The sequence below is a fragment of the Tyto alba genome, unplaced genomic scaffold, assembly GCF_018691265.1.
Source record: "Tyto alba isolate M040663 unplaced genomic scaffold, T.alba_DEE_v4.0 Super-Scaffold_2, whole genome shotgun sequence".
NCBI lineage: Eukaryota > Metazoa > Chordata > Aves > Strigiformes > Tytonidae > Tyto > Tyto alba.
The window spans coordinates 52087319-52106876 of NW_024881282.1; the positions used below are offsets into that span (position 1 = coordinate 52087319).

General features: G+C 40.5%; 2 protein-coding genes across 2 annotated transcripts in view; one reads left to right on the forward strand and one right to left on the reverse strand.

Annotated features, from left to right (window-relative positions):
* The window catches only part of CAND1 (cullin associated and neddylation dissociated 1), a 30034-nt gene extending 25488 nt beyond the window's left edge, over window positions 1–4546 (reverse strand). The window contains exons 1-2 of the mRNA XM_032999799.2: window positions 4300–4546; window positions 177–320 (exon numbers count right to left, since the gene is read on the reverse strand). Of these exons, the coding sequence (XP_032855690.2) occupies window positions 177–320; window positions 4300–4367 (212 nt within the window). The 5' untranslated portion in view covers window positions 4368–4546. The remainder of the gene's footprint in view (window positions 1–176; window positions 321–4299) is intronic.
* A 258-nt stretch (window positions 4547–4804) lies between these two features.
* Window positions 4805–12503, forward strand: LOC122153472. The gene is made up of 3 exons (XM_042793243.1): window positions 4805–4878; window positions 4940–5273; window positions 12180–12503. Exons 1-3 carry the CDS (start codon window positions 4805–4807, stop codon window positions 12474–12476), a joined length of 705 nt encoding a protein of 234 aa, XP_042649177.1. The 3' UTR covers window positions 12477–12503.
* The last annotated feature ends 7055 nt before the right edge of the window (window positions 12504–19558 follow it).

A 19558-nucleotide genomic window follows, 5' to 3' on the forward strand; every position in this document is an offset into this window, starting at 1 on the left:
AGATAGATCTTTAAGAAAGTTCAATTAAGGCAGGTAGCCTACAAGTACAAGGGTTCCTTTGTGGACATCAATGTCACAATTATTTTGCATGACAGTGGTCCTTCAAGTTTTTCAAAAGCGCTTTAGGTTGTTCGGTCATTAAACAATTCTTTACACCATAGCAAAAGAATACCTACCATTTCACAGCTAAGTTTTGCACCTCACCATTTTTATCTTCCAGTAATTTCAAAATCATCTTCACCACCTTTCTTTCACTGTCATCATCCAGCTTGATAGAATCTTTCTGTAGTTCTGTCATCAAGTCATTAGTAGCCATAAACCTGACAAAAGATAGTTGGATAATTATTGCTAAAAGGATATGGGTTATTCACAGTGCTCAGGATTTGATTCTCAGTTTTCATCATTTGCTATCAAATAAATCACATTTAACATTGGACTAATGTTACCTGTTTTGTGATGCCAGTAGCATTTATTTTAGTTAAAGAATAAAAAGGAGAAAAATTGTATTTAAAAATTACAATAACTTAGCTAGGTCATTATTCTTCCCTGATGAGAACAGCTACATATCTTATTTCGACTATTTAAATTATGTTCCAAACGATCTACACAAAGAAAAAACGGATACATTCCAAAATTAAGTAGTCCTTTCATTATCTATGTTGATGTTGTAAAAAAATATACTTTTTTTTTAAAGTCTGTTAAAAAAAATATTAGTGTCTGCTCTCAGTTTATTTTAAAACAACTTTTAAGCAAGAAGAAAAAAAAAAAAAAACAGTTTTTCAAACATTCTCCCACAAAATTCACAGAAGTCAAACACTAAAGAAAGGAAAAATAGAATCTGGGTTCCATATTAAAGACCAAGATAAATTCTTGAGAGATCAAGCAAATAAAATCACCTTTCGTACTAATTAATTTACTATTCAATAATAGTGTCATATCCACCAATACAAGAACATATTGAGAAATTACTTTCCAAAAATATTGCTTTTATGCTTTTTATATCTTTTCCTTCTGAAGTTTGTTTTCCAATCTGTTGTTCTTTTGTAAGGGCCCTCTCTTCTCAGAAGTAATACATCTGTATTTCTCCATCATGAATCCCATGGGCTTCAGTACCAATCCCAACCCCCATTCAAAGCCCCAGACAAAAACGGTTTGTAATTAAACAGTTAAAGTTGACATTTGGACTTCAGGCGCATCAGCCTCAGGCAGACATCACTTGAGCTCAGGTCATACTTGGAAGGTTATCTCTACAGCCTGACATGCTAGATACTTTTTTACTGAAAAGGAAAGCCAAGGCTCTGAATAATCTTAATATGCATCACAAATGCCAGATGCCTGCCCTCACATAATGGCCCTCAACTTGTTCTGTCTTTTAATACAGTAACTCCAGTCTAATAGTCTCAAGGTGTTTCTAAGATAAGACCTCACTCATTTTTCATTCACTCCAACAGTCCCACTGAAGCAAGCCTGTAATCTGACAGGAACCAGATGTGCATATGAACAGATGATGAATGCAAATGGCATCAGCTTTTAAGCACAGCAAGGAGAAAAGCTACTTGGTAGGTAAAGGTAATAGACAAACAGGATGGGAATAAGGATATACACAAAGTCACATAGTACTAGAACATGCAAAAACTGTCTCTGTGTTACTGTTATATTTACCTCTCTTTCTTAACCCTTCTTAATAGCCTCCCCTCACTTCCTTGGACAGTAACTCCCATTTCCTAGCCTTAAGAGTTCACATACACTCATCACCTACTTGTGACAAGTTCCTAAACTAAGCAGAGCTTGCACATCCTCAGGGCATCAGCAGCTTCCACACTCAACTACAACTGAGGAGTCCTCCTGGCAGACTCCTCCATTAAAAAAAAAAAAAAAAAACAAAAAACAAAAAACACCACAACCCAAACTCAACAATGGTGTGGGGAAGCCTAACAACTTTAAAGTATCTGGTATTTAGAAACATGGTTTTGATTAGTTCAGATGTGGCCTTCAGTCACAACTGCTTCCTCCTCAGGAACATCAAACTTTAGCTGGTGCAAAGCAGCATGTCAGCAGCTCCTCATACTTTGTACTCAAAAGTAGTCATTCTCCTCCTCCAGTGAGGATGCTACTACTCTCACAGGCACACAGTAAACTGCACCTTACGCTACTGCCCATTTTAGAAATTAAGTCTGAGTTTCCCACAATAAATGTCACAAATATTTGCGTCAGACAAATAAGTTTATCCAAAAACCAGAGGATTACATTTTATAGTAAAATGGTTACTTGAACTGTGGTTTATACTCAGCTCCCTGATATCAACAAGTTAACTACACTGTCCCTCTTCAAATACACATGATCTAAGAATAAATGCACTTACAATTACTAGTACTAAATACGATTTTATTCCTTAGGCAAATACTTGATTTATATAGTTTCATAAAATGTGCTGTTATTGCATAACAGCCAGTTTGTAATGGTCTATGATCACTCATTTTTATGGTCTGTAAAGTCAGATTTTAATCTATGCTAAGAAAAAAATATTTAATAGTCAAGAATTCCAAAGTTCTATAACGCTCCTAGAACAGGTAATTTCTGAAGTGTGCTCTCCTAAAGCAACTATAAAGCAAGTTTTAACTACATGTAGCTGGGAAATGATGCTTGCTACAAACTCGTTTGTCAGGTGTGACCTATCCCTTTTATGCAGAAAGTTTTAAAGTCATCAAAATCAGTATTTGAGTCGTAAATTCATTAGAATTTTTTGTAAGCCATTCTCCCCAGAAGCACAAAATGGAAAGCTCACTTAATTGCAGAAACAAATTAGCACAATAAAAGTAAAAAAAAAAAAAATCTTCACTAGCATTTAGCAGAAAAAATGTTTGGTTCTATTTTTAGTACAATTTAAATAAATCAGGTGATTCTGGACTTTTTTACATTAATCAGTATTTTTTTCTAATTCCAAAATTTTTAGCCCAAATTCTCCAGGTAGTATCATGCTACTAAAATATGAAAGAAAACAGCATGAAAAAACCCACATATTTGTCACATCTGTGTGCAGTGCTACAACAGTTAGTCAAAAGCAAACAAGATTACTCAAAACCCAACTCCATGGTTATTTAATCATCACCTGTTTTCCTTTAGATTTTAATATATTAACAAAAGACTTGTTTGGACGTCAACATGTTCTTTAACTACAAACTAAGCACTGTAATCCTGCAGTAAAGCAACAAAGCCCAAGCGCATTTTATGCCTTTTCCCTGTGTGTATTTATCTATCCTCTTTGGCAAATAAGGGTTTAAAATGTGAATTTCTGGTTGCACACAATACAAAAAAAATGTAGTTATTTTCAACCTAATGCTTTACTAGAACTACTACGTAAATGTATTAACCCTGCTGGTTTTTAATAGCCTATATAATTTAATTTTCTGATACTCAAATGTTTGCATTTTATCTGCCAATAATTTGTCACAAAGCAAGGAAATGATCTGATAAAAAGTAGTGCTTCTGTGACAGAGCCTAAGCCAAAAATTACATATACCAGTCCTGTCCCTGTAAGACTTAACTAGACTTTTGTCTCTGGATGCACAGACTTTTAGTGGCAGTCCCAAATTACGTGAGGAGCACAAAACCCCTCCGCCTACAAGAGGCAGCACGCAGGGAGCATGTGAGCTGGGGAGGTTCAAGCCCGCTGCACTGGGGGGCCCGCCCTGCTCCCATTCGCAGAATCACCCGACACATCATTTTTGAGACTGGGAAGGGACGCCGGGAGGTCATCTCACCCAACCTCTGCCGCTCAACCCAGGGTCAGCGCCAGCAGGTCGCTCAGGGCTCCATCCCCTCGGCTTTTGAGCATCGGCGAGGTCAGAAATTCACACGCTGACCTACCTCCTCCCTCGCCTATCCCCACGCAGGTCAGCCAACCTCAGCTCCTCCCAGCGGCCTGAGATCTCAGCCCACGACGCGTGGAGGCCGCGGCTTTCCGGGCACTGGCCGTGCCCCGTCCTTCGCGGGCAGCGAGAAGAGGCGCTCGCTCCCCTCCCGGCAACTTTCTTCCCGGGGTAGCAGCACCAGATTCGCCCCGGTGGGGCGGCCCGAGGTGGGGGGGAGACACACACACACACACCCCCCCACACACACCCCCACCACCCTCTCCCACCCCGAGGCGGGCACAGCCCGGGCCCGGCCCCGCAGGCCTCCCCCACAGCCGCGGCGCCAGGCCCGGGGCCGGCCGTGGGGCCAGGGCAGGGCGGCGAGGGGCCGGCGGCGGAGGGAGGGAAGGAGGGAAGGATGGAGGGGGGGGATCGCGGCGGCTCCCACCTGAAATCCTTGTCGCTGGATGTCATTTTCTCCAGCAGGTTGGAGATGTGGTACGAGGCGCTCGCCATGTTGACGGACCCGAGCGGGGAGGGGGGAGGGAGAGGAGGAGGAGAGAAGGAGGAGAAGGAGAAAGAGGAGGAGGCGGCGTCTTCCCGGCCTCGCCGGCTCCACTTCGCCCGCTGCTGGGGACGGCGCTCGGCGGGGCGAGCCGGAACCGGCGGCGGGAAGGGAGGTTGGGGTGGGGGGGGGGGGGGTGGCGGGGGGCGGAGGCTTCGCCGCCTCCTGCGGCTGCGGCTGGCGGGGCGGAGGAGGGGGGCGGGGCGGCCGCTGGCGCGGGTCAAAGGTCGAGAAGGGGGAAGCGGGGGGGGGGGGGCACCCACTCGCCGGCGCCTGTGATTGGCTCTGCCACCGTGTGACGCCGGAGCGTACGTGGCGCAGAGCGTGCGCGGGAAGTTCAGGCCGCCGTTGGGAGAGTGGCTGGGGGGGCGGGGGGAGAGGGGTGAGGATGGCGAGGCTGGCAGGACTACGCTTCCCGGCGTGCATCGCGCCCGCGGCTATTGGCGGTGCATGTCGGGACGCGTAGTTTTAAGGGGGGGGAAGGGGGACGGCAGGGCCTCCGGCGCGCGTGGCCCGCTGGGAGGCGGCGCCGCGTTTCGGCGGGAGGCGGTTGGCGGCCCTCAGGGCGGGGGTCGCCTCACTGTGGGGGAGAGCCCGCTCGAACGCAGGTGGAAATAAGCTTCTCCTCCCACCTAGGTGCCGTCCTCACCGAAGGAGCTCACCAGCTCCCCGGGTGCCCTGCGTGGGCCACCGGGCGTGGTGTTTTTTCTCCTGTAGCCGTTCCACACCCACGATGTGTTCTGGTGGTACGGAGGCTGCAGCTTCTGCCCCGGGCCCTCACGTACGCGTGCGGTGGCTCCCGCCATGGCTTAGCGCGCTCTGAAAAATGGCTAGTGGAAGCCTTAAGGAGTGATACGGTAATTAATTTTCTTCGTAAACAGTGGTGTGCTTGCATAGGTCGTGGTTTGTGTAAAGCATCTTGAAAACGTGATATCAATACTTTAAGAGGTCTTGGAAGCCAAAGGGCACCTTTTAGGGTTGGTTTTTTTTTTTTGGTTTTTTTTTTTTTTTCTTTGAATACCTCATTACTGTTTATCTTAATCTTATTACTCTTCTGGGCCTAACCTGTGATCTGTCCAAGCATGGGTAGGTGATATGGAGCAGTAGAAGAACTAGGGAAGTATTTCCACATGCTGCATCTTCCTTAAGGCTCATACTAAAATACAAGAACATTAAATAGCTTTAGTCCTTCTCTGTTACGTGTGTGTACAGCAAAACTCCTGAAGAAATGCGTTTTAATGCCCTTATATATGTTAAAAAAAAACAGACTTGAACTAAAAAGAAAATTTCTTTAAAATAGTTTATTACATGCAGCATGCAGGCAACGTTGCACAACAGCTGATGGAAAGCATATGCTTTTTACTCAGTTGGTAGAGAGGAATGGTATGTCACCACCATGGCCTGCTACCCAGCCACAGTGTACAACCAGTTATTTTGGAAGATACTCATGCTTCTAACTGTCTGGCAGCTGTGTTGGAGAGAGAGTTTAATATGTACTGGTCTTGTTCCCTAGAGCAGTTCGGTGGTAGGGTAACACTGCAGCAAAAAATGGACAGGGTAGGGAGGAGATGGGCAGGGTGGTGGTGGGATTAGTGGAACTGTGGTAGGCTGTGATGTGGGGATGGAATAAGGAAGATGTGGAGTGAGGAAGATGGGAGTAGTCAGGAGGGGTGGCAGGAGCCAGGGGGAGAAATGGAGGAACTGGTATGGGTAGAGGAAATGCAGTGAGGGGAGGCAGTCAGAAGGAGGGCTGCTCCAGTGCTGACTGGTTTTCAGATAGGCTATTCGCCCCTTTGATTTAGGAATACTTCATTTGGAGGTTACCTTTAGAGAGGGAAAATCTTCATTTTGCTTGAATGCCTGTGTTAGCTATTCAAGGAAGCTAGCTGGAAAAATACAGATGAAGATAGGCTCAATCTTGACTTGGCTGTGACAGCTGAAAATGGTTTATGATGTCTGAATTGTGGTGATATTATACCACACACAAAAACTGTGTAGCTTGTCTTTGAAGTACTGAGACATAAAAGTTGAAGTACAAATGTTTGACATTAGACACATTGATTCATATTTTGCCATGTGAATGTTAGCACTCTTCTAAATCATTTTGGTGACCGTGACTTTTGAGCATCTTACCGTTCCAGGAACAATTTGTTTCTGAGATGTCAGTATCAAATTATCAGTTCTCACATACTGCAGGAAAAGACCGTTCTACTGTGGTCTTTATTTACATTCATGACTTTGGTACTAAATGGGGATCGGGTGGTTATAGGGTGGTGAAAGATCATCTGTTCCAAAAATGTTCTGCCCACATGCTTACCATGATGCGTTTTACTGGATAAGCATGTTAGACCAACCAGACAATAGAAAATTCTCTATGGTAGATGGTTGGGTCTTTATGCTGATTGCCATTGTGGAGTAAAGCATTGCTAGTGGTCTTCATAAGCAAATCCACTCAAGTTGGGATTTAACTTTTTAAATCCTTATAATTTCCAGTTAGACACTAAACCAAACTATTTCCCACTTTGGGAATCCTGAATACATTTACTTATAGTAAGAGAGTGTACGAGAGAAAAAACAATAAAAAAATAAACAAAAAAAAAAAGGACCCAAAAAACCTAACAGAACAATTCCAGAACACTTCTGCTGTGGTCTGCTATACAACCTTGAACACTTCTAAAATTATTTTTAAATCAATTAACATCATCCTTCCCATGCTGGTTTCTATACCTCACCCAATTGACCCTGCCACTGCTTAAACCTGATTTCCTATTGCTACCAGAAACACAGGCCATCACGGAGGAAGTCAAAGTATTTTTTTGTTCAAGTACAATTATTACAATTGGGATTCAGCTATAGTTGATGCAATGTTCCAGAGGAAGTTCGACATGGAGAGAGGCTAATTGAGAAGAGGTTTTTTTCAGCTGATAGCAAGCAACTTCACAGATGGAGTGGTACTCCTGATATGTTCCCTGTAGACACACATATTAGATGCTCTTGGTTCATTCACAAAGATAGCTGAAAGCTTAATTAGATGCTGGAACCTGAAAGGATTTATCTTGCTTTACACTTGCAAATATATTCCCCAAATGCTGAAGATGAGAGAAGAGTGGCGTTAGTTTAGAGATGCATTCACAGCACTAGAATTTGAACCCTCATCAATCTGCCCTTTCACTTCACACGGGAGTTGTGAGCCCACTGATCGGCAGAGGACGTCGGGAATGTGCTGCATCTTCCTCTACCGGCGTGTAAAGAGCTATACCACAGAGCTTTACTCAGCTTAAAGGGAATCCTTTAGGACGACATGTTTAAAGCCAGTTATCATTTTTTACAGCTGGTTTTGGGGAAATAAAAGGAAAATTGCTGCTCTAAGTCAAAAGCTGCTCACCGCTGCAAGCAGATATTTGAGTCAGTGAACCTTACGGTTGTGCTTTATCACTTAGATACGTGACTGACTTTGTACATCTGAACTTTGAATTTTTAAAAAGATGCCTGGAAGTCTTTAGAAATTTATTGGCTGATCATATTAACAAACCACAGATGGTGTCAGAGAAGTGATCTAGATTTAAATATGAAAGAAACAGAGGAATGGTATGGCAATCTTTAACTTAAAGCAAACAAATTGAAAAAGCAGCGTAGCCTACACTAGAATAGCCACATGGATAAATGTGTGTTTCAAGGCATTAGAGTTATCACTGTATTGCATTGTATAAAATATTATGTTCCAAGAGATGAAGATGAGTTAACTGTAGAACTAAAAACTTGGCTTTGGAATCTCAATCATAACAGTCATCTCTTAAGGGTGTGGGGGGTGTCCCCCTTATTTTCTGTTTTCCTTATTTTTAAAGTTACATGACGATACATAGCAAATGATAGCTATTTCCAGAGTAGGGCACATTTGAAACTAAATGAATCATCAGCTGCCTTTCATCTCATAAGCCAAAGTTTTAGTTAAGTTTTTCTTTCTTCCTAAAGTTGAAAATTTGTTCACATGCAAGGTAAGTAAGAATCCCAGTGCATCTTTCCAAAAGCAGTTGCATGCTGATTCTCACTTAAGACTTTCATTTCTGGACAACAGAAGATACTGTTGGTCTCATGTGGGAGAGATTTCTACACACTTACCAAGAAGAATACATATCTACAGCTGTGAACTGCCTGACCGTTCTTTCCTAACCCAGATAATCCACTTCTGTAAAGAAAAGTAAAGCAAGCAAAGTGTTTGGGTGTCTGAATCCATCAGCTTTAAAAAGAGAATAATCAGGAAAACAGTACTGAAAATAATATATTCGGCTAGTTAAATAATGGACTGAAACAATTGTCAAATGGACTGAAATTGCCTCTCTAAAAGAACAGAGCTCCAGTAGCACCCTCATCATAAGATTAAGTTTCAGGAAACATAGTATCTTGAATAAAAAAATACAGGAGACTTTTAATTAAAGGGAAAAAAAAAAAAAGCGCCACACAAAAACGCTAGAAGAAATCTCTGTTCTGGTTGCTAAATACTGCACAGCTGTCTGTGGTCAAAACTTTTCAAATACATACCACAGCCATCCAAAAATAAAAAATAAAATGATTCTTTCAAATGAAATCTGATTTGAAACATGAGCCAGAAATTTAAAATAAAATATTTTTATCATTGTATTATTTTCATGCCGAATGAAATCAGTTTACAAAAGAAAAGATTTTTTTCTTTCCTAATGCCTCTTCTGAAAATTATTCCAGGTTATTTTTCTTTTTGCTTAACCATTTGCATTTTCATTCCTTATCACAACTCTAAATTTCTAATTCCTTCAGAGCCAATTATGTTTCCCTTTATGTCAGCACACCCAGCTTTCTTCAGATAATGATCTCAGCAATGCTTGTATTAGAGATGCTTGTCTCCAGTAAACTTAAAAGTGCTTGTTTAATTTGAACTTCTGATATTGAACAATACTCTCTCTGTTTCAGAAGTCATAAAAAGATAAATTTCAAGTGTTTGGACTATTTAGACTTATTAGAACTAGAGATAGCTGTGCTATGGATTTTGTTTATTCTGGATCCCACATTTCAGGAAAACCTTGACCAAACTGATAATTTAGAAATTTCAATGTTAGTACATTGGCTAATTACAATCTGAGTCAATGTTTATCAAAGTGGACATAAGGGCTAATCTGTTTCATTTCATAGCATTTTAAAACACTGCTCTTGTTTTGTTGATTCTTGCATAAGAGAGCTTCATTTCAGCCTAATTAGATGTGCTACCTCCCTCCCTCATTTACGAGACTGCCAGTAATAATAAAGATGAAAAAATAAAAGTATAATTATTCTTCCATGAATCAAGGTGAACAGAGAGGGCTAAAACTAAATTGGAATTAATCTATGGAGTAGAGTGTAACTTTGCAGAGTCTGATTTCCTGGAGCAAAACTGACTCATCCCCGGGATCGTCCAAGGTAAAGTGACTCACTGACTCTTCTTGGAGCAGATGATGCCCGTTACCAGCCTGCCATCACCTGAGCAACGAACATAGACCACGGCCTGTCAAAATGGGTTCTGTTGGCTGCCACAAACTGACTCATGTTTTGATCTTTTTCATATTTTGTTGCTGCTTTACTGAAGGGCTGTATTAGCCTTTAAATTGCATGCTGGAGCTGAGGCTCTTAATATAGGATGTATTCTTTTCTTTTAATTTGCTCTCTGAGAAATAAATTAATAGTAAGGACTCAATACACACTGTCATCTGCACTCTCACAGCAGAAGAAACTAAAAACATCCCCTGACTTCCATACGCTCTGCAGGAGAGACTTCTCCAGGCATCCTTACATAGTTGACTGCATTTCTTGGACCTGACATGTAATATCTGTACCGTTCAGGTACTCCTGAGCAGGAACACACATGTGCTGGTCTTTATTAGAGGCTCTTCTGGGACTGAGAAGCTCTACGTTTGATCACCTCAAAAGTTCTTTGAGTTTTTTTAGTGAATTGTAGTGTATTTAACACACAGTAAGTGGTTATTATCCACAAAATCTTGTCAAAGGAGTACTACGTTCAAGTACTGATTAAAGCCTGTCTGTAGAGTTTCCCCTTGTTACTTATTTTTGCAGAGAAGTCAAGGGCATAGCGTGGTAACAGGCTGAAAAACTGCTGCAGGATTGCTTCTGCTATTTGCACTGACAGAACTGCCACTTCTCCCTTCAAAATCTTTGAGTGCTTTGAATTGGAACCTTTAAAAGGACAGAAGATCCAACCCCCAGAACACATGAATCTGTTAGCGTGTGAGAAAGTTACGTACCTCCTTGTCCCCGTTAGAGTTTTACCCAAACTTAGTTAACTCAGCCTAGCTCATTTGTGCCGTGACCATTTCCACTTTACCCTGGAGGCAGGGCTGCTGGAGGGGCTGGGGCCTTCAGGGTATTTCAGCTTTCTGGCTGTCCTGCACACAGGTGGTGGTACCAAAGAAGAGACAATGACCGGTCTCTTCAGCTCCACACCAAAGGGCTTTGTGGGTGTCAACAACCATTCGAACAGAAACAATAATTAAATGAATTGCCAATATTCTCACCATAACCTATTGAACTCTGGGGTCTAGTGTCTTTCAATATGATTTTGCACTTTGATATAATTCATTAACTACATCTTTGTGTTCTAAAATTAGTTAACACAGAGTTATAACCATTCATATCCTTCTAGGATTAGTAGCCATGTATTATAATATCAGGGTATAGTCTAAATTTGGGAGATACACAAGACAGTGTATGTTTGAACTTGTCAGAGCCACCATTAGAATTTTTAAACCCTCTGGGTATGTACAATTTCTCTTCATAATGAATATGTATAACTTTGAGTAGGTCTGCCAAGTATTGGTGGCTCATTTGTGAATTTATGTATAAGAATGTCAAATACAAAACAAAGTATCAAAAGAAGCAAAACTACCAGCCAAGAATCTCATATCTCATGTGCATTATTAAGTGGGAAGAGGCTCTTAAAAGAAAACATCTGCAATTAGTTATAATACTTTTGAGATCATTACATGCCAGTAAGAAAAACATATATCAAATATGTTTAAATTTCAAAACAATCTTAAGAAATGCCTCCTGTTGTTTCGTTATCTCTCAGGGGGTTAATGATGCCAGTAGCTCTCACTGAGAGAACTGGCATTTTTTAATAACTTCTATCACAATAGTCAGCCCACGCTGCTACAGTCTGATACAGAGGAATGTCATTTCCAAAACAAAAATAGTTCTCCAAAACTTCTTAGTCTTTTCGTGCATTGAAATGTTGAGTCCTGTTACTTACGTTGGAAACAATATCTCCTGCCTGTCACAGTCAAGGTGACCTGAATGATTTTTAATTTTTTCACCACTGTCATGGTACTGCCAGTTTAAGGGCATAATTTTATCTCTGTATTCAGCTATAATGGTACCAGATCAGGGTTTTGTTCTGCTATCATCTTGTAGAGGCCAAAATCAGTCATTTTTGTAAGATTTTTGCATTGCTAGCCAGTGCTTCAGAGAGCCTGGAACAAATATATTGTAGAAGCAATGTCATTTGGAAGGATGAGATATAGAGAGACAATTGCCTGCTCACATATCACAAGATAAAGATGATTTTGTCTCTCAACGATTTGTCAGAATGTCCCCAAAGTCCGTTCCTACAGTGTTTCTGGAGGCAGTGCTTTCTCTAGTGATAGGAAGAAATAAGCTTGTTTCTTTGTTTTCCTGTACCTGACGTCGTCATTTACGCCAGCATGTACTCAGTGTGAAAAAGCTGATCTGATGGCATTTTACAGTCGCTTTGTCCTGCTGTGAATAGTGGCACTGTCTGCAGCTGCGATGGGCATGGACGAAGGAAGATGCAGTTTCACAGCCTTATCCTCCATCGGGAGGTCACCAGAGCGTGCTGCCCAGACAGAACCACCGTGAGAGCTGGAACGAGTGTCCCTCAACCCTCCCTCGAAACCTGTGCGGCCAAGGAGCAGAGAGGCAGATGGAGAAGCACCTACTGTATTCTGACAGCCTTGTGTGTGCCCGAGTTCGTTGTCCTTCTGAGACACGGGATGTTATCCCTTCCACGTCTGCCATTGTGAATAAACCACAGAGGCTTATTGCTCTCAGGTCCTTTTCTTCTGTTGCTTCCATTCGTGGCTCTCTTGTCCACTCTGCTTTTCTGTGTGGTGTTAACAGGGTCATTCTGGGAACCCAGCAAAGGCCAAGAACAGCGTGAGGTTTTTATTATGTTGAATTTACACAGCATCAGCAGCTGAGGCTGAAGGAGAGTTTTCATTATCCCTTAGCAGTGTATAGTCAGAGGCATCTAGCTGAGAAGCTGTGATACCATCTTAGAGGAATAGTTTGTACATGTTTCAAGGTCAGCTTGTAAATACAGCTATTTTCTTATAATGGCAATATCCCATTTTAGTAAATGTTCAGGACCAGAGCATTACTAGAAGGGCAGGAGTACCTACGGGAGTAATATTTTTCTGTTCAGAACTATTTGTCCACAAACTGATGCAAAGAGTTTTTTTGTTTCAAAAAGCCAACTCCAAAATTACATTTCCTTGTGGTGGTGACTCATCTAGTAGTGCAGTAGTGCAGTACCTGCAGGGCAGGCAAAGGGGGTTGGCAGTGGTCCATGGTATTTCAGACTTCTGGGAGAACAGTGAGTAGTGGAACATGGCTGGGTTGTGTGAGCCACCTTGGTTGATTCAAGGCTGGCTTAAATACAACAAAGCATGTAAGCACATTGCTTAGTTTTAAACCAAACAGAGTATTCTTGTGGCTTCACGTTGTCCTGGTTTGGGCTGAAATAGAGTTAATATTCCTTTTTGGTAACCAGAATAGTGCTGTATTTTGGATTCAGCTTTGGGTTTGGTATGAGAAGAATGCTGATAGCACACGGATGTTTTCAGCTGCTACTGAGACTTCAAGGACTCTCCAACTCCCTGTGTCCTGCCCGTGCGCAAGGGCACAGGGAGCAGGGAGGGAGCACGGCCAGAGCACCAGTCCCAAATTGGCCAATGAAATATTCCATATCATGGAACGTCATGCTCACTGTATAGAGGAGGGGTGGTCGGGAAGGAGCTCTCTCTCACTTCCAGAATTGCGATTGCGGGAACTTGGTATTTCGGGATCACTAGCCGGGAACAGGCTGGGTTCTGGTCAGTAGGTGGTGAGCAATTACACCGTGCATTGCCCATTTATGTTTTCTATTACTGTCATTGTTCTCGTTTTATTACCATTATTAAACTGTTCCTATCTCAACCTGCAAGTCTCCCTTTACCCCTCCCATTCCCTCCCCCATTCCCAGGTGGGGGGGGAAGGGAAGGGTGGGTGATCGGCTGCGGGGTGGTTGGCTGCCAACCAGGCTCAAACCACAACACACGTTAAGCGTATGCTTACGTACTTTGCTGGAGAAAGATGTTATTGTGTATTTCAGGTCGATCAAGCAGGAAGAAAGTCTGTATCGCTGTTTGCTATATAAAGTCTGAGGCTCAGATCTTTCTTTAATTAGTGTATTTATTTTACATGCTTCAGAGGCCAGGGGAAAAAAACATCGGTTTTCAATTTCCTTAATGAGGGCCCAGTTTGTCAAAGTTCTTAGCTCAAGTGAGCACTGTACAACTTAAATGCCATTTTCAACATCCAAAAGGATAAAACCCTAACACACATTTGCAAAACCAAGAGAAGCCTGAGATGGTGAATACATTTCCAGAACTGTAGGAACTGATCGAATGCGACATTGAATCCATCTGATTCTCTTTTATTAGCAACCCCGTGGATGTCCAGATAGGTAATTCAGAACAAATGTGTTCCTCTGAGTGATTAGAAACAACTGTAATGAAAATCCATTTTCATATCAGTTTCTAAACACTGACCAAAGGAGCAAATATTATGCTGAACCATGTTCTAATCTGGGGGTAGGGAATAGAAATACATATATAAACTCGTGTCTTTCAAGATAAAGCACTGAATCATGTATGGTCCGCTGTTGGAAGATGGAAAGAAGAGCTGCGTTTCACAATTATTCCTACATTTCCCACCAAGTCAAATGTCTTCTGTAAAATGGCTCTGTTTGTAGCTTCTGCAAAATGGCTCTGTTTGTAGCTTCTGCCTCAAGATAACTTTTGCACCTGCTGCTCAAAGATTAAATTACATCTGTTGTAAAGAAACTGCCACTTGGTGTCACATATGTTATTGAATTTGTTTATTTGTGCAGGTAGGGATACCAAATTAGGAATTCTTCCTCTGCATTTTGAGCTTTACTGTGGATCTTCATCATAAAATAATTTTTTAGAGCCAGTGAAATTGCTAAGGCTTTAAGTTTTATAGCAGGAAAAGAGAAAAAAGAGGGCATATTTTTTTCCTAGATTTCTCTACAATAATATGTCTGTATTATTAATACTTCAGTCGCATAAGTAATTCTGTATTCATCCAAAAACTACTTAGGTACCCCAAGAGGTTATAGTTTCTAATAGCTAAATACTTCATTCTTTCACTGTCATCTCTGGTAAGTACTTTACTCCCTGACACCCTCACCCCTTTTAATGGCATTATTGTTAAAGTAATCTTTATGTCAAGCACCAATTCAGCATCCTTCTTGATGTGTGCAGAATATAGTGTAAGAGCAATAAGAGAGTAAGAACAGTGGCTACTTCTGAAAAAATAAGGTTTATACATGGAGGTGTTCCCCAACACAGGTCTTTTAGCACATTCGCAGAAAGCTCACAATCTGGGTACTCTTAATGTAAAATAATATTCTTCTAAGAAAGTTATTTGATGACAGATATAGTTCTTTAACTTTGTACGGGTCTTATTCTAAAATAATTCCTTTATGAACATAAGCTCAGTAACATTCAACGTTAGTAAACTACAGAATTATCTACATTCACAGGTTTTTGATAAGAAAAAGCTGACTGATAAGAGCCATTGACAAAAAGACAAAGGAGTAATAGCTAAATATAGATCACTGCTTTTAACAAACTGATGTGAATCGTTCAGTCCCTCAGTGTTGCCTCCTTAGTGATACTTTCTGTTTTGACAAGATCATTTACTCAAGCTGTCTCTCATGTGGCGCACATAGTTGGTGGCATATAGAGTCAAGTAAGCTCCAGCTTTTCATCTTTTTTCCTGTCAGGGAGTAAAATTTCTATGTAAACAGAATCAGATGATGATTGAAAATGGAAACTAGTAATTTGATTTTATATGTTTTTAGGCCTTGTAGTCTTGGTATACATTCAGAATTAGTTCCAACTAACTTTCAACTGAAAATTCCACCAAACTTGCTGTCGAGCTCACATGTATTTGTTTTGTTTAACAATAGTTCTTATGCAAATCTAATGCAAGAGGTTTAAAATGTATTTACCATAATTTACATGTCTCATCTTAAGAGCCATCATAATTTATACTCAATATAAATTCCTAAAGAATAAGACTGCACTTCTAGGAACGGGAGCAAAATACTGCTTCAGTGAAAAAGTATTCTTGGTTGGGTCATCAAATGGTATAAGATTTTCCAGAGTATTTGCAGTGATTAGGGAATGCAAACGAAATGCAAAAGAAATAAATGTTGCCCTAAGTGCTGAATGATATCAAGAACTAATGGAGCAATCAGCCCTACTTGTTCCAAAGAGTCATCTTTTACAGTAGAAAGAGCAATCATAACCTATAATACGATGATGGAAGATGCAGTGAGAGTGATATTCCATTTAAAGATCATATTTCATTTTTCACTATATATCAACAAGCTCAAGAACAGCTGAAATCAGATTTTTATAGTTATTATTTCAGCTGTCATTACTTTTTCATTACTTGCCATCAATGAATGTTTTCAAGCAGCAGATCCATTCTTGAACTTAGCTGTGCTCAGCTGATGCACCAAGACACACTTAGAAAGGAAATGCTGGAAGATTATTTAATAAGCAGTGATTTAAACATGGGGAAGAGTTAAAGGAAGTCATAAAACCAGTGTGCACTGAATTGCAAACAGGAAATAGCTTCTTTTTGCTAGTAGAGCTACATGAAAAGAAAGACTCAAAGCAATGGATGTACTTCATGTCCAATTGATGCTGACAGAATTAAGGTTCCAAACGTGTGAGGTTGAGTCACATTGTGTGCCAGTTGTGGTAGTTTTCCTCTTGCCCATAAAAAAATATTGGGATTCCAATAATAAAAACAATTTCACTCAAATGCTGCAGCTTAATTCTTATCCCTTCAAACCAAACCCAAGGATCTGATGGCATAGAAGATATGGGAATTATATATCACGTCAGTGCAGAATGATCTAATTTGCTCTGATACAGAAGTCCTGAAGAAATATGCTGCTAAGGCGATCCAATCAGCCAGGGTTTATTCTTTTCCTGCTCTAGTTTAGAAAGCAAAAAATGATCTGAAAACTAAAGCTATGTCCTCCAGAGGGTTACCTTATCACAAAATCAGTCAAAAATGGAATGCAGAAATCTTTCAGGGAAAATAAACATCGAATCCATCCTGGTGTTGTTATCTTAATTTCCGAGCTTCAGTAATGATATTTCAGAAGTCATAGTGAACTCGTGAAAAGGGAGAAGTCTGGAAGTTTCACTTTAATTTCATACATGAGTTACAACAACAGCTCCCAGACTGAGACCATCCTCTGTAATGGTAGTAAGCAAAACTATGCCTAAAGAATTATGTAAAACAAAACCTTGCTAACATAAATATAGTGTGCCAGAATGTCTTCAGAGTTCTGGCCAAACGCAAAGGTACTGAAATGTGATGTCTCTTTCTGTTACTAATACTACAAGCAAGTATGAAGATCTAGAAGGCTCAGTGTGCTCATGATTGGGCGTGGCCTCTTTTGCATCCAGGGTAGCAATTCAAATCCAAAATAAGTGAATACAGCACAACAGTGATTGAATTCTGTTGTCACATCTATGCTTGGTAAATTGGTCTGTTACTGGTAAATAGGTATTATATCATGTACAAAATATCTCACCATAATTATCAACCCCCCTAATCCTTGGAGAAATACATAATATAGATGAGCAGGCAGGAAGAACAAAATTCCCACTAGTTCTGTAGGTTGTTCTCCTTTGAGCAACAGATTTACGTTGAGGAATTGGGCCTGCAATAGCGAAAGAAAGCTTGCAACGCTTCCCACCTACAGCTTTTAGTAGCAGCTTTATGCTTAGCCAAACTTGGTCAATTTTGTTTCAATACTTTTCATGAACATTAGGAAGGCTTTTTCAGGTCTACATAGAACCACTAAATGACAGCTAAAAAAACTGAGGAAGCAACTGAGGAAATTAAAGCAAGAAATCTATTTTCCACTCAAGAAAATACATTTCAGACTTGCATTATACTCATTCTGTCTCAGTAATAATTTATCCTTTAGTCTTGTGCAACAGGTCATTAACCTGCTTAACGACCCTAAATCTAGATATTTTCCCTGTAGAGAAACATAGTGAAAATACCAAATCTTCCCGTCACTTCATTTTCTTTGATAGCTTAGGGGAATTCATGAACTGGGATTTTTCTCTCACAGTAGAAAACAGTAGTTTGGCTGTTAACTACACAGGATCTAGATTTGGGGCCCTTACTATGTCTGTGTACAGTCTTATTATCTGCTGAGTCTGATTAGATTCTGATCAATATTTTATAATGACTGTGATAGCAGGTGGGACATTTCAAGGATATTTCAACTTCCATTGCCATTTGACAGTAGGCAAAAAGCGTTACTGCGAAGTTATTTCTCCATCTTGATCTTTTTCCTTTAGTCAGAAACAAGAGGAAAATCATTGAGAAGATAATTCAGTTTCTTCATCCCTTTCTCCCATGTTTTACCTGCAGCATAAACTTGTGGTTGTTTAAGAGACAGCTCATATAAAGAAAGCGAAAGAAAGCTAGAGCTACTCCTTAAAGTCTAGTGACAGTTCAAAATCCCTCCTAGGTTTCACCTATCTCTCATCTGAACTGATGCTTTATTAGAAGTTACTATTCTTAAGATATGTTAAGGTTTTCTGTTTCCCTTGATGTGTTCAGTCTTGTTCACACCTATATCGATGTTCTTTTCAAATTCATAACAAGGAGGCAAAGGCCAAAACCATTCTATCTGTAGAAGCAAGTGTATTACTTGTTTTGCTTGAAGTATTATAAAATCCGATCTCTCTGCCAGAGATGTTCACTGAGAGAGATGTCAGCCAATATGGTGTTCCAGGATTAATTAAAGAGTTTGTCTGCCAGACATTCTTTAAGTCTGCTTTTTCTCATTTTATTTTTACTTTTTTTGGCATGTAATAGTATTTCCATACTTATTAAATCCTCACTGATAATTACATGCAAAAGAGCAATTAGCAGCAGACAATTTAGTGGCAAAGAATTTATAATTTGAACTGTTTACCATTCAGAGATGACTGAAAGTGATGGGAACTTGTTTCCAACCCATTGGACTTCCTGATTGTGAGAGTGATGGGGCCCTGTAAATCGATACAAAACTGCACCAAATGAAACTTCATGTCAGTGATATTGTTCCAGTGGAGCTTTCAGCTGAGGTGGCCTCTGTTTCTCCTGCCTATCTTTGTATTAAACAAAAAATCATACCTGTGCAGTAGGCAGTTACCTAAATGGTATGAAGTATATGAGGTGTTTCCTAAAGTCAAAACTTAATTTCACTGCTCATCACTGTGTTTTAAGGGATCTCTCCACATGCTGCCTCCCGTTCTTACTAGAAAATAGCCCAATTGTCATGAGTTGGTATCAATGATATTTCTTAGTCAGAGAAACCCAGTGATGACTGAGATCTAATGGAGGTTTCTTCTGCTTGTTTTCTATACTCATTTTAGTATAAACTTTAATTGTCTGTCTGCAGGAACATAGTTTCTGTGTTCCAAAAATAATATTGCCACTTCAAGCACAGTCACTAGGCCAACAAATGCAGAACCCTCATCAATCAGTTCATATCTGAAAGAAGGAAAAGATTTGATGATTAGTACAAAGAGCTCATCCTGAATGAGAAATTCAGGGCAAATATTTGAGCACATCTCTGATCATGGACTCAGCAGGAACCAGAATGTCTCACTTTTTTGACAGCCTTTTGTGCTTGAAATGTTTCAGTCCATTGCACAGGCACTACCAGTTTTATGAGAATAATTATCAATTTCCTTTGCCTCTTCTAATCTACATCAGAGAAAAGATT

Excerpts from the sequence above, each read along its gene's own strand:
- LOC122153472 (XM_042793243.1), top strand. The coding sequence starts at position 4,805 with ATGGCGAGGCTGGCAGGACTACGCTTCCCGGCGTGCATCGCGCCCGCG. Across the intron at positions 4,879-4,939 it reads GGCGGTGCATGTCGGGACGC|GCGGCGCCGCGTTTCGGCGG; the intron begins GTAGTTTTAAGG and ends GCCCGCTGGGAG. Across the intron at positions 5,274-12,179 it reads AAGCCTTAAGGAGTGATACG|TCGCTTTGTCCTGCTGTGAA; the intron begins GTAATTAATTTT and ends GGCATTTTACAG.